Source organism: Limulus polyphemus, unplaced genomic scaffold (genome assembly GCF_000517525.1).
Source record: "Limulus polyphemus unplaced genomic scaffold, Limulus_polyphemus-2.1.2 Scaffold1252, whole genome shotgun sequence".
NCBI lineage: Eukaryota > Metazoa > Arthropoda > Merostomata > Xiphosura > Limulidae > Limulus > Limulus polyphemus.
The window spans coordinates 276011-291313 of NW_013666862.1; the positions used below are offsets into that span (position 1 = coordinate 276011).

Consider the following 15303-nt stretch of genomic DNA (forward strand, 5'->3'; position numbering starts at 1 on the left):
CCCCCACGGCTGAAAGGGCGAGCATGTTTCGAACCCGCGACCCTCAGACTGCGAGTCGAGTGCCCTAACCACCTGGCCATGCCGGGCCTAGTGAGCAATACAACGAGCTCTATGTCTACCATTTAACAAAAAACTTTATCAGTTATTAGAGTGTTTTTTATATCCTGACGAGGATGAACAGTTTCACTTTATAAGCTTTTTTATCCCCTATTTTTTATTTTATGACACTTAAGTCTGATCAGTTTTTAATCTCTTTCACACCTTTAGGGATACTGGGTTTGATCAAAAAATTAAATATTAATATCGCATAAAACGAATGATACGTTACACAAGAATGACTTTAAAAATGTTTAACACTATTCATATAATAATACTAAATAGTTTTATACTATGATAGAACCAAAAATTAAATACCAGGCAAGCCACATCCCAAAGATTACAAAAGTTTCATAAGTAACTAAATAGGAAATCAAAATAATTCAAGATGAACACTTTACTTTTCACATTCTTATCAATTAATTCAGTTTGTTAAAGTCTTTACTCATATTTTATCGGTAGAAATTTAAATCGATTAGGTGTTGTAATGTAATAACGTTCAGATAAGAGCAGACCAATCCTTGATCAACTGCTGAAATTCAAGAATCTGGGTGTCGTGAACACGCGCTTCAGCAGTTAATCCTAAAATTCTCCTTCTCTGAATCGAGTGCATTTTGATTTATATTTTATTTCTGGAAGACCAACAGTATTATTCTTTTAGACTTCATTCTACATTATTGTTACCTGGTCAACTAATGTTTGTATTACTCTATAACATTGTTGCAACCAGAGCTATACTGAGATCAAGACAAACAACACATGATCTGTATTCTGGAGAAACAAACAAAACAGCATCTGTATTCTGAAGAGACAAACAACACATCATTTGTATTCTGGAGAGACAAACAACACATCATCTGTATTCTGGAGAGACAAACAACACATCATCTGTATTCTGGAGAGACAAACAAAACAGCATCTGTATTCTGAAGAGACAAACAACACATCATTTGTATTCTGGAGAAACAAACAAAACAGCATTTGTATTCTGAAGAGACAAACAACACATCATTTGTATTCTGGAGAGACAAACAACACATCATCTGTATTCTGGAGAGACAAACAACCCATCATTTGTATTCTTAACAGACAAATAACACATCACTGTATTCTGGAGAGACAAACAACACAGATGATACATCATTTGCATTCTGGAGAGAAACAATACATCACCTGTATTTTGGAGAGGCAAAGAACACATCAACTGTACTTGGCAAAAACCAAATGATTGATTTCTCTATCAAACATTGTTCCCAGATCAAATAGTTATAAAAATATTTGGATGTGAAAATCTTACATTCCATATCGTTGACCTTCGATGTATAATCTTTAAAACTTTTAATTAGTTTTCTGTCTGCTTCTCAACCTTTTCACAAAGCTTGGAATGTTGGTTTTTAGTTCAAGAACAGGGATTCTCAAACGTTTTCAAACCAGGACCCCCTTTTATGAGAATGAACATTTAAAACACCTACCTCATTTTTCAGATGATATCTACCATTATAAACAAAGAAACAACAACAAAAAACACACACACAGAAAAATGCTAGTACAATAATGCAGTTCTAAACATAACTTGTATTTCTAAGTCATATCGTTACTTTAAAACACTCAATCACAAAACATGGAAAACTTGAGGGACACTCAGTAGAGCGCATACCTCCTCCACGCTACGTTGATCATATTCAAATATGTCCGTATGTCCATCTTTATCTACGGACACCGACCACGTTTGGCAGGACAGTGAGGAATAATATTCTACATATGTCTACCAAGTTTTAAAAAAAAATCTGATAATTTTTTACCAAGTTATAGAGAAAAAGTAGTGTGAAAAATCTGTCCCCATTTTAACAAATACGATTTTTTGGATTTTCGTGATCTTGTTGTGATCCTTACCTTCCAAAAAACTAATAACTTCTAAGTTAGATCATAGTCCAAATGTATACCAACTTTCATCCAAATACATTCAGCTGTTTGCGAGAAACCTTGCTGACAAACACTCAAACAAACACACACAGGGGTGAAAACATAACCTCCGTCCACCTTCGTTGGCGGGGGTAATAATAACAAAGAGAAAGGAGAAGGGTGGTTATCTGGCTAGTATGTTATATTGCTAGTATGTCCCGCAATACAAATCCAAGAATTTAGTATTCTCATCGTGATACCCCAGAAACACGCTCCGCACTCTTGGGCCGTGCATACGCCTCAAGAGTGACTGTCAAATCCGACTATTCGACTACAGTAGCTTATGAGTTGGCGATGGACGATTTTGGCTAACTGTCCTTTCCTCTAGTCTGTCATTTTAAAATTAGGGACGATTATACACACAATACAGCTTTGAGCGAAAATCTGAAACGAACTGAAATGAAGGAGGGAGAGGAGAAGGGAATGCTTTCTATGTAGTACAGTCAGACAGCCAAGAGGTTTAGAAGATGAACTAACCACTTTAAACACATCAGAATGAACAGCTCTCCCCCTCCTCCAAAGAACTTCAAAGAGATTCGTTGCGTCTTATCAACTCCTTCGCAACCCCCTTTGGTGTCTCCCGCGACCCGCATGGGGCCGCAACGAACAATTTGAGAACACACCAGCCCTCCCCCAAAGAAGTTCAAAGAGATTCGTTGCGTCTTATCAACTCCTTCGCAACCCCCTTTAGTGTCTCCCGTGATCCGCATGGGGCCGCAACGAACAATTTGAGAACACACCAGCCCTCCCCCAAAGAAGTTCAAAGAGATTCGTTGCATCTTATCAACTCCTTCGCAATCCCCTTTAGTGTCTCCCGTGATCCGCATGGGACCGCAACGAACAATTTGAGAACACCTATTTCAAACAGTTCTTAACAGACACATACATACACAAAAATCTTACATGCCATTTGTTTTTAGCTAGTTTTCATATATTTTACCACTCACTTTAATTCGGAGTATTGTAAGATTGATTTGGTAGTTATAGAGAATTATCTTGGATTAGCAGCATGACTCTGGTTCACCTGCATATAATCCAATGCTTAAGATGACTAAAACCTTTCTCCGTGGTGCGTGATATTTGGAATGCATTTTAAGTCCACAAATACTTTTCTTCTGAATGTTTTAAACTTTTCGACGATAACTGATTAAAACTGTAATAGTGTTTGCCCGAAACTTTTGAAATAGAGAAAAACCACTGTTTTTGTTTGTTGAATTTCGCGCCAAGCTAATCGAGGGCTATGAACGCTAACCGTTCCTAATTTAGAAGTGATAGACTGGAGGAGCTGTTATTAGGGCATCCCCTTTCTACGCACACGTTTTGCTGCACCTCGTTTAGCCTATTTAATATATATATACTGTACATGTCATTTTTTTCATGCCTGATTGTTGTTACTATATTACTTCATAGTATTAATATTTGTTCGGCAGTTTTTAAAACTTCTGCATTTTTAAATTCGCACTTTTAGGTATAATTTATATGCCCCGATAGTCATAGTTGCGCCATACACTTTGCAGGACTAGACGAAATTCGATAAGTCGACGCCATACACCCCCCAACTCTTAGGCTACTCTGATCGAATAATGGGATTGAATGTCAAATTATAATGCCCCCCACGGCTCAAAGGGCAAGAATGTCCGATGATGGGATTCGACTTCGCGATTCGCAGATTGCGATTCGCGCGCTCTAACCAGCAGGCCATGGCAGGCCCTCAGAGAAAAACAGACGGATAAGAGACAATACACTGAAAACTCAGTAAATATGGTCACATATAAGTACTTTAAAACCGAGTCAATTAATGCTACATGAACACTCTGCTAGCTTCTTAATATTTTTATTATTTTGATTTATCATTTTATGGCAAATGATCAAACCATTACATTTGCATATAAGTCATCCCTCATTTCAAGTTTTGTAAATTTAGCCCTAAACGATGAACTAATGTAAACAACTAATCCAAGAGACGTTATATCTCTCTATAGCGAGTAAACTTCGTTCTATAAACTAAAATGAGTTAAAGAAACGTTTTACTGTATATTATCAATTCTAAATACTACTTTTGATAACACTATATAGGGGTAAAAGCCTTATCAGTAGCTTTGGTATTATTACCAAGTTATAAAGTGTTGTCGGATCGGTAAGAAAATTTTGAAAGTGGTTGTATTTATCTTTGTTTCCTTTTTTTATCTTTTAAGCATATCTAACAACCTGTTGAATGTAAATTAGTTTCGTCAGGCTAATTTTTCTTTCGTTGGGCTTATCGCGTTTGAAACTTCACGAGGCATGTTAAAGCTGGATTTTACATTAATGTGTTTCATACTCATTCACCATGGATTGTCGATAAGTTATCAAGTTTCTTTAGACGCAATACAATGAGTGGGCAGGTGTTTCAAACGAGCTTCTTAATTTATGACTGGTAATATAGATAACACTATGACCTAAAATACAAAATATATACTAATGCACTCAAACTCATATTCTTTCCAATAATTAGCCATCAGTATGTTGGTGATGCACCATCAACTGAGAATCGTAATACTCAATCCATAAGACAAGAACATAAATGATATCACATACATAAAATCCTCGTTATTTCCAAGCCATCTAAACTTCAGTTCAATGCAATCAAAGTTTTAAAATGTTGATTATATTTTTATTAAATCCGATAGAATTGTATATCATCGCAATAAATTTATTTGTTTGTTGTTAAGCAGAAAACAACACAATGGTGTACCTCAGCTGTGGCCAACACGGGTATTGAAACCAGAATTTTGGCGTTATAAGCCTTGAGACTTGCCGCTGAGCCACTGGGAGCAACGGAATAAAAACAGCATTTTAATATTAAAACAATAGGAGAATACGCTTTTATGGTGGTTAGGACGCTTGACTCGCACTCAGTGGATTGCGGGTTCGAATCCAATTACCAAACAAACTCGTCCGTTCAGTCGTGAGGACGTTATAGTGTGATGGTCAATCGTACTACTGAATAAGAGTAGCCCAATATTTGGCGGTGTTGGTTAGCTGCCTCTCCTCTGATCCATCACTTCAAAATAGCCTTCGAGTAGTTTTGCACTAAATTTAACAAAACAAACAAATATATATGTTCATTCATACTCTACAACATAGACGTATCAGTTGTGTACTGTTTCATGGGACTTCTTTTACCACTGGCCTCTGAGTTCATGGCTCGCCTATGACAGGATGCTGCACTTTTCGTATCGCAGATAGGGTACATATTCTTGCGGGTCTCTTTCTGGGTGGTACAAGTACCCCAAGTTGATCTATATACTTTTGTTTTCCAATATTATTAAATACAAGAAATAAAAATTACCTTTAGAGTATCGCAAAATAGCATCATTTCACAAGAAACATTCTTGTGAAATTTATAAAAGAGTGTAGCATTCTAAATTCAAAACATAAGCAAATATAATCGGATCTATATTACTGACGGCTAGCGCAGATAACACTCGAGTAGTATTGCGCGAAATTCAAGAAAAACAAACAAAAAATGTCTGAATTTCTATGTGACAAAATATCTACAGTGGAATGAGCTATATATTTAGACTATATCTGTGTTAAAATATCTACAGTGGAATGAGCTATATATTTAGACTATATCTGTGTTAAAATATCTATAGTGGAATGAGCTATAGATTTAGACTATATCTGTGTTAAAATATCAACAGTGGAATGAGCTATAGATTTAGACTATATCTGTGTTAAAATATCAACAGTGGAATGAGCTATAGATTTAGACTATATCTGTGTTAAAATATCAACAGTGGAATGAGCTATAGATTTAATAAATCTATAGTTCATTCTGCTGTAGATATTTTAACACAGATATAGTCTAAATCTATAGCTCATTCCACTGTAGATATTTTAACACAAATATATAGTACTGTAGATATTTTAACACAGATATAGTCTAAATCTATAGCTCATTCCACTGTAGATCCGCCTTATGAGTGAATTTTAACATAGGTTTCTTCAAACTAGTTGCTTTATGAGTTCTTCATTACTATTCTTTTTTTCTGATTAAGCAGGAGATTTATAGATTATTTAATGTCTCTCGTTTTCTTTGTTTTTTATGTCCTTCTAAATCAAACTTGTTGGAATTGATTAGTTGTTAACTTATTTTGGTAAAATTGAAAATTTTGTTCACGTTTCATGATGGCAACTTTATATGACTATGTTTAAGATAATATTACTATATATTTGGGACTTACAACGCTAGAAACCGGGTTTCGATACCCGTGGTGGGCAAAGCAAAGATAGCCCATTGTGCTTAACTTCAAACAAACAAACAATTAATAAAAACTACAAGTGCGTTAGTTAATTAAGGCTAGAAATGACGAAGTATATATTTTCAATAAGTATACTGGTAAAATGTGACGAATTTAATGATGTATAAATAGACCAATCGCAGATATTCCATCTTTTAAATAACACAGATATGGTCTAAATCTATAGTTCATTCTGCTAGTTTGAAGAAACCTATGTTGAAATTCACTCATAAAGCGGCTAGTTTGAAGAAAAACTATGTTGAAATTCACTCATAAAGCAGCTGATTTGAAGAAAACCTATGTCGAAATTCACTCATAAAGCAGCTAGTTTGAAGAAAACCTATGTTTAAATTCCCTCATAAGGCAGTTAGCTGGCTTTATCATGTTTTATGGTTGTTTTTGTTTAGCTGCAGCAAACCCCTAAAGATATGAAAATACTACAGATAAGACTGGCTCTGTGAAGAATTGGTTTGCTAACTGACGATTGATTTTACGTGACTAAAGAGAACAACCACGAGAAAGTCCATTTAACTTTTAACTTGATTGAAAAATAGAATAACACATGCAAATGTCATTCTATTACTTCTTTCAGAAATGCTTGTATTTTGAATTAAAATTAATGTTTAAAAACATAATTTACTTGCTTTAACAGCTGCCGAATATCTAAAAAAATGACATTCAGGAGTATACCTAACATCGCATAATTGTATCATTTGGATATTGGGCACTTCTTAAAATTATATTTGGCGTGCAAGTGTAACCTTGGGATACTGAAATTATACATTTATCAATGTTTAATATTATTAGTGTCAATTTGACAGATTTCAAGATGATTTTCTGGCTCACAAATTTTTGATGAGTTCGAAAGCTATCCAACCGAATGACATAAAAACATTTGTCTATAGGTATTTTCTCTTCACAGGTGATGGAAACTTTCAAGACAAGTTATTTTGGGCTTTCAACACACCATTTGATCATTTCTTAGTTAATTTCTACATCTAGTTGGCATAATCTGCCAAATATTAACTCTCAAGAATACAACCTTATATATTTTACTGAGCTCATTTCATAATACACTGATGTTCAAAATTTAAAACAACTTCAACCAACTACAATTCTTAATGCATTGTTTCTCTGCAACTAACACGTAGTTTTCTTTTTTTTATCTTCAGAGAACTTAAGTCATTTACAGACTTCAATCAATTAGAATTCAAGAAGTCGTCTTCAGATAGCAGGTTTAGCGATAAACAGACTTGTTAATGACGATATATATTCAAGATTAAATCCACCTGCGTCCCTTAAACGTACATCGTGGTTTCTAATTCATTTGTAACTAGACAAACAAGCTTCTCTACTTCTATACTCCCATAATAATGTTTCCCACATGTGGAGTTTTAGACATATATTACATTACTATACTCCCTACTATTAGGAAAACTCTAACGCTACTTATTAATCATGTTACTTTATGTACTTCAAAAATAAAGAAAAAGTAAAATATTTCTAGAACAGGAATAATTTTTTTTTACCTTTTCTCCTATTTTTAGTATTACCGAATATCTCCTTCCAAGTTAGGCGATAATTAAAAGTATTGTTAGTGTATAAATCTAAGACATCAACTTACAACTTCCATCGTATCTAGTATTAATCCTGCGTAAAAAAGTATTGTTAGTGTATCAATCTAAGACATCAACTTACAACTTCCATCGTACCTGGTATTAATCCTGCGTAAAAAAAGTATTGTTAGTGTATAAATCTAAGACATCAACTTACAACTTCCATCGTACCTGGTATTAATCCTGCGTAAAAAAGTATTGTTAGTGTATCAATCTAAGACATCAACTTACAACTTCCATCGTACATGGTATTAATCCTACGTAATAGTTAAAATCATAGCTCTTTGGCCTAATTCTAAAATTTTTTGAGGCACGTTCTTACCTTGCAGTTATAAGTTAACTGGGTCAACTTTGTATCGTACTGTCCGCATTTAAAGGATACTAATAGCCAACGCCCGTAATATCCTTGCATCGTGAGTTTTTCAACTTTATAGCTATATGGATCGGAACAGATTTCACGTTGCCTCTAATTATCAAGAAAAATGCACCGTTCTCCTCCCGTTATATATTGTACCGAATAAACAGGCTTTTAAAGTTAATTATTTCACCTCTACATTTATAAGTACCCTGACTTATAAAACTTTTTCATCAGAGATATAACTTTCTTTTATATTTACAAATCAAATATAACATTATTTCTTAGCTATCTTAAAACAAATCTCATGTTAGTTATATAGAAATGAATTACTTCTCCAGATAGTTTACAGTACCGAAGTTTAGGCTTCCTGCCATCGTTTTTAACCCTTTTTATTTTACTGTCCTATATTTATATTTATAATAAGAAAACTATAATCACAGCATGTAGGATTACATAGCAAATCACTTATAACAACAATAACAGTAAACGACTACGTGGCAGAAATAAAATAGCAGTTACTTATGAGCAGTAACTAGTCTGTTTTACTTTTACAAATCACCAACAAAACTAGTCTTAAGTAACAAAGGGCGTCAATAAAGTAACAAAAGTTGTTGTCTTGTATGCATGTTAGTCTCAAGTAACAAAGAGCGTCAATAAAGTAACAAAAGTTGTTGTCTTGTATGCATGTTAGTCTCAAGTAACAAAGGGCGTCAATAAAGTAACAAAAGTTGTAGTCTTGTATGCATGTTAGTCTCAAGTAACAAAGGGCGTCAATAAAGTAACAAAAGTTGTAGTCTTGTATACATGTTAGTCTCAATTAACAAAGGGCGTCAATAAAGTAACAAAAGTTGTAGTCTTGTATACCCCTTTGTTACTTGAGACTAACACGTATACAAGACTACAACTTTTGTTACTTTATTGACGCCCTTTGTTAATTGAGACTAACATGTATACAAGACTACAACTTTTGTTACTTTATTGACGCCCTTTGTTACTTGAGACTAACATCGTCAATAAAGTAACAAAAGTTGTAGTCTTGTATACGTGTTAGTCTCAAGTAACAAAGGACGTCAAAAGAGCAACAAAAGTTGTAGTCTTGTATACATGTTAGTCTCAAGTAACAAAGGGCGTCATTAAAGTAACAAAAGTTGTAGTCTTGTATACATGTTAGTCTCAAGTAACAAAGGGCGTCAATAAAGTAACAAAAGTTGTAGTATTGTATACATATTAGTCTCAAGTAACAAAGGACGTCAAAATAGCAACAAAAGTTGTAATCTTGTATACATACATGTCTGAAATTATAACTGTTAACCAATAAACTACTCAAAATGTCCGTTTAATCAACCATAGCATTAAGAAAACTGTGTTTATAATAATAGCCCACTTTATATATCCAACTAATTTCAAAACCCTGTTCCAGTTAAAGATTATTCCTAACAATCAAAACATCAAAACAGACAGGTTAAGTAAAGTAATTTTAAACGTACGATAAGAAATTTAATATATGAAATATCTATCACGTGCTCTGCAATGCACAATGTAGAATAGCAAAGTCGTGAATTTCAAGATCGTCGGCCCTAGAGATGCTGGGACTCCGTGGGTTTTAGATTCTAGTTGTGGTGCTACGATATATGCTATGCACTTGCAGCTGCGAGTGCGTTATAAGGGTAAGAGCCAACCTAGTTTTCCTATTAGAGTAGCTGCTTGAGATGGCGGGTGCTACCGACTAGTTTTCTTCCTTCTCTCCTGCAATTAAAAATTAGAGACGAGTTCTTATCCCATTGTGTGCATAAGATGCTGTTCAGGAAAGCAAACAAACAAACTTTATAGTTGCAGCCAGGACCGCTCCATCTCCACACACTCCCGGTGGCTCAGCGTAAGTCTGAGGACTTATCACAGATAAACTATTATGAAGCCTTCTACTCAACAGAAACGATCAGATCCAATAGGATATAGTATATTATAAAGCCTTCTACTCAACAGAAACGATCAGATCTAATCACAGATAGTCTATTATAAAGCCTTCTACTCAACACAGATGATCAGAACCAATCACAGATAGCTTACTATGAAGCCTTCTACTCAACACAGACGATCAGAACCGATCACAGATAGCCTATCATGAAGCCTTCTACTCAACACAGACGATCAGAACCGATTCAGGACAGATTTAAAGAACAACTCTTTGTTTATTTGTTTGTAGTTAAGCACAGAGCTGCACAATGGCCTATCTGTGCTCTGCCCACCACAGGTATCGAAACCTGGTTTCTAGCGTTGGAAACCCGCAGACATACCATTGTGCCACTGGGGGGGGGGACAACTGAAGGCACTACACAATCTGTAATAAAATGAGTTACTCGTTTCTGCGATTAAAGAAAGATAAGATATTTTTAGTCAGAAATTTGACCCAGTCATTAAAATATTGATTCATTTAAAGTTATTGTTTCGAAAATGATCTTATAATCAATTTTAATTTAAGGGAACTAGTTTAGAATAGTAACTTTACGACGATGAATTTACAGTCGGGTGGTTTGATGTCGTCGCTTCAGGCGTTTGTTTGATTCGATTCTTTTTTGGTATCCAGACGTCTACGGAATACAAAATATGTATGTTTGGTGTCACTTCTGTTTGTTTGTAGTTAAACACAAAGCTACACAATGGGCTATCCGTGCTCTGCCCACCACAGGTATCGAAACCCGATTTCTAACGATATAAGTCCGTAGATTTACCGCTGCGGCACTGGGGGGCATTGGTGTCACACGATAGCCATAAAGTAGTTAACGATTTTTAAATATGGCACCAAATTATTATTTATAATTTACAAAATATTATATTGATTTGGGTCTGAAATTACTAGATATTGCCATCAACATACAAAGCTATTATTTAGATCTTAACTTCTTTATTTTTAACTTATGTTTTTGGAGAATGCTGCCGATCTATAACGAGTGCTTTGGAGTAGTTGACATTGAAATTACGTTCAACGTGTCTAAACGAAGTTAGTGACAAAAGTAACTACAATATTATTGAAGTACTTAATAGAACACATTTTTATATTCAATTCATTTACAATCAACAATATATTGACATTTGTGACGATCTTTCGTAGACCTTTTTAATGTAAATACTGTAATGTATACACATATCTCAAGTAAAATAGTCTTCAGTTACATATTTTCACTAATTTCAATTATATTTGATGGAATACAGAGTAGGAAACGACAACTAATTACGTTTCACGTAAGTCATGTTTTAAGTGCCTGTTTTGTAATTATATATTGTCCTTTACACGATGAATATTCATCTACATAAGTCAAAAACTCAAGATGAAGATTAAAAAAAAATATTTGCTAAGCCATAAACAAAAGACGAGAATTTTGAAAGGTAATGATAATTCGAGAATAAGAGACAGAAACAATTTTTTCAAGTGTTTTTTTTTTCACAATGGTTAATTATTATACTGCTTATCACTGCGAAATATTTCCTTCAGGCTGATACTGATCTAATGAGCTGTTTGCCTCAAAATAAATACATTGTATATATAAAAAAATATTATCCAACTTTCTCATTCAACTATATATATTGAACCATTTATTATTGGTACCATTATCTTTAATTTATATGGGATATCATTTTCAACACGAAACTATGTAAAAAGGTAACATTATTGTTCAAATTAAACTATGTAAAAAGGTAACATAATTGTTCAAATTAAACTATGTAAAAAGGTAACATTATTGTTCAAATTAAACTATGTAAAAAGATAACATTATTGTTCAAATTAAACTATTTAAAAAAGTAACATAATTGTTCAAATTAAACTAAGTAAAAAAGGTAACATTATTGTTCAAATTAAACTATGTAAAAAGGTAACATTATTGTTCAAATTAAACTATGTAAAAAGGTAACATTATTGTTCAAATTAAACTATGTAAAAAAGTAGCATTATTGTTCAAATTAAACTATGTAAAAAAGGTAACATTATTGTTCAACTTAAACTGTGTAAAATAAGTAACATTATTGTTCAAATTAAACTATGTAAAATAAGTAATATAATTTTGAAATTTAAACTATGTAAAATAAAACGTATGATTTGTTTAACGTGTTTAACATATTCTTGATTCTTTGACATAAAGTTCACTTACCTGGTTATCTTGGTTTATAGTTTTAGTCTGCATGATATCTGTAGGTTTTGAACTCTTGGATTATGCCCCTAGTTATCCTTGCTGTTGCATAAAACGTCAAGACAAAATTGAAGTCTCCTGACCTGAGTATGAACAAAAGTTTGATATTTTGTATTAAAGCTTGGCATATACAATTACAACAGATTTACAGGACAAATGTGATTTTTAACGATAGAACGAAAAAAAAAACAGAAGCAGGGGCGTTCTTAACATTTCAAACTACTCGGTGCAACTTTCTTAGTCGACCCGTCGGTACTGATCAGCTATAAGTATAGAAATTTATAAGGTTTTTTTTTGCATTACTTTGGGGTCCCGCAATATGAGGGGCTCGTCGATGCGTTGCCCCGATTGCGCCGAAGTTAAAGACGCCACTGGCCAGCAGTAGAAATTAAATTGTCGTAAGTCGATATTTAAGTTTTTTCTTATAATGACAAACACATGTTATGACGATGTTGTCGTTGAAGTAACTGAGAAAACAAGTAAGTATTCTCAGGGAAATTTATATCTAAGTAAGTATTCTCATGGAAATTAATATCCAAGTAAGTATTCTCAGGGAAATTAATATCTAAGTATGTATTCTCAGGGAAATTTATATCTAAGTAAGTATTCTCAGGGAAATTTATATCTAAGTATGTATTCTCAGGGAAATTAATATCTAAGTACGTATTCTCAGGGAAATTAATATCGAAGTACGTATTCTCAGGAAAATTAATATCTAAGTATGTATTCTCAGGGAAATTTATATCTAAGTAAGTATTCTCAGGGAAATTTATATCTAAGTATGTATTTTTAGGAAAATTAATATCTAAGTATGTATTCTCAGGGAAATTTAGCAACAAAAGAAGTTCTCGTTACATAGATATAATTTCAATGAACGAGTGGGTTCAATCATCATAGAAGGTGTTGAAGTGAGAGTTACTACATAGAACTTTAGGCATACATTTTTAAGCAGCGCCACCTTTATTTACATTGGCATTTATACGGCTTCCAATTCAGGTTAATTCTCATACTTTGCTTGTTTTTCTGTTTCATGTTTCGCATATGACATAGAGGAAACCAAAACCAAAACTCGTAATTACCAGCTATCTAGTTGTATTGATAGCCGTTACTTCTAGCTGTATATTACATAATAACATTTGTGTTTTAGTATATTTCAGAACGTTACCATAAGAAAAACAGTCCCTATATTCTTACATCCCTGGTTACATCCCTGGTCAACATAGGTTGAGCTTACTTTGTAATATTTCTAACTCAAAATATTTTGCTGAATAGGCTAAGCATTTATCCCTTAGGGGGGTAAGCTTGAGGGCTTATAATGATAAAATGATAAGGACAACGCAATCATTTTATTGTGCATCTTTGTGTTTGAAACCAAAGCAAACCCCTTAGGGATCACAGTAACTTGGACCAATTGTTTAATAACTATAATATATTAGGGTCAATGGCATGATCTTATTCGCACATCTAAATTAATTGGGGTTATTGTATAGGGGTGTTAAAAATCACTTTAAAATACCGTAAATATTATATACACATCACCATTATAAGAGGCCTAACTGTATTTATTTGGTTTGATGACCCACGCTGTGCTGATGAATCTTGAATGGGCGAAACTGCAGTCCACAGCAGAATAATTCTCATAACCTCAACCATATTTTGTAATAAAGTTTCTAGTACCTTGTTAAAAAGATGCCCATTTTTACACAAACTACCCAACTTTTAATGTCAAATGAGTAATTTTAAAATTTGAAATCATTAACAAACATATCCTTGTAGCCATATCCAAGCAATATTCTTAATATAACTCATCAATTTATAAAACATAGATCTTTGTAGCAAGGGGTAGATGATGTTAAGCTTTATTTTTACGTTGTGAGACTGTGCAGTAGACAGCCATCTTTCTTATCATCTATTACGATACACAAAGAAAGTATACATTTTTTTTATTAAAACAACTGTTTCACACAGACTGCAAAACAGACATGAAATATCTTTTTTTAAAACTGTTACTTCTATGTTCAGGTTGTGTGATATGAATTAAAAAGCAATGTGCAAATACCAATACTGTGAATACCTGTTGTATGTAGTACTTTAATGTATATCGTAGATTAATGTATATAGTAGTTTAATGTATGTAGTAGTTTAATGTATATAGTAGATTAATGTATATATTAGTTTAATGTATATAGTAGTTTAATATATATAATAGTTTAATGTATATAGTTGTTTAATGTATATACTAGTTTAATGTATATAGTAGCTTAATGTATGTAGTAGTTTAATGTATATAGTAGTTTAATGTATATAGTAGTTTAATATTTATATAATAGTTTAATGTATATAGTAGATTAATGTATATATTAGTTTAATGTATATATAGTAGGTTAATATTTATATAGTAGTTTAATGTATATAGTAGATTAATGTATATATTAGTTTAATGTATATAGTAGTTTAATATATATAGTAGTTTAATGTATATAGTAGATTAATGTATATAATAGTTTAATGTATATAATAGTATAATATATATATATAGTAGTTTAATGTATATAATAGTATAATATATATAGTAGTTTAACGTATATAATAGTATAATATATATATATTAGTTTAATGTATATAGTAGTTTAATGTATATAATAGTATAATATATATAGTAGTTTAATGTATATATATATTAGTTGAATATATATAGTAGTTTAATGTATATGTATATTAGTTGAATATATATAGTAGTTTAATGTATATAATAGTATAATATATATAGTAGTTTAATGTATATATAATAGCATAATATA

General features: G+C 32.7%; 1 protein-coding gene across 1 annotated transcript in view; it reads right to left on the bottom strand.

Annotated features, from left to right (window-relative positions):
- LOC111086612 overlaps nt 1-15303 on the bottom strand; it is an 88680-nt gene that overhangs the window by 48822 nt on the left and 24555 nt on the right. The window contains exon 2 of the mRNA XM_022390131.1: nt 12464-12585. Within this exon, the coding sequence (XP_022245839.1) occupies nt 12464-12496 (33 nt within the window). The 5' untranslated portion in view covers nt 12497-12585. The remainder of the gene's footprint in view (nt 1-12463; nt 12586-15303) is intronic.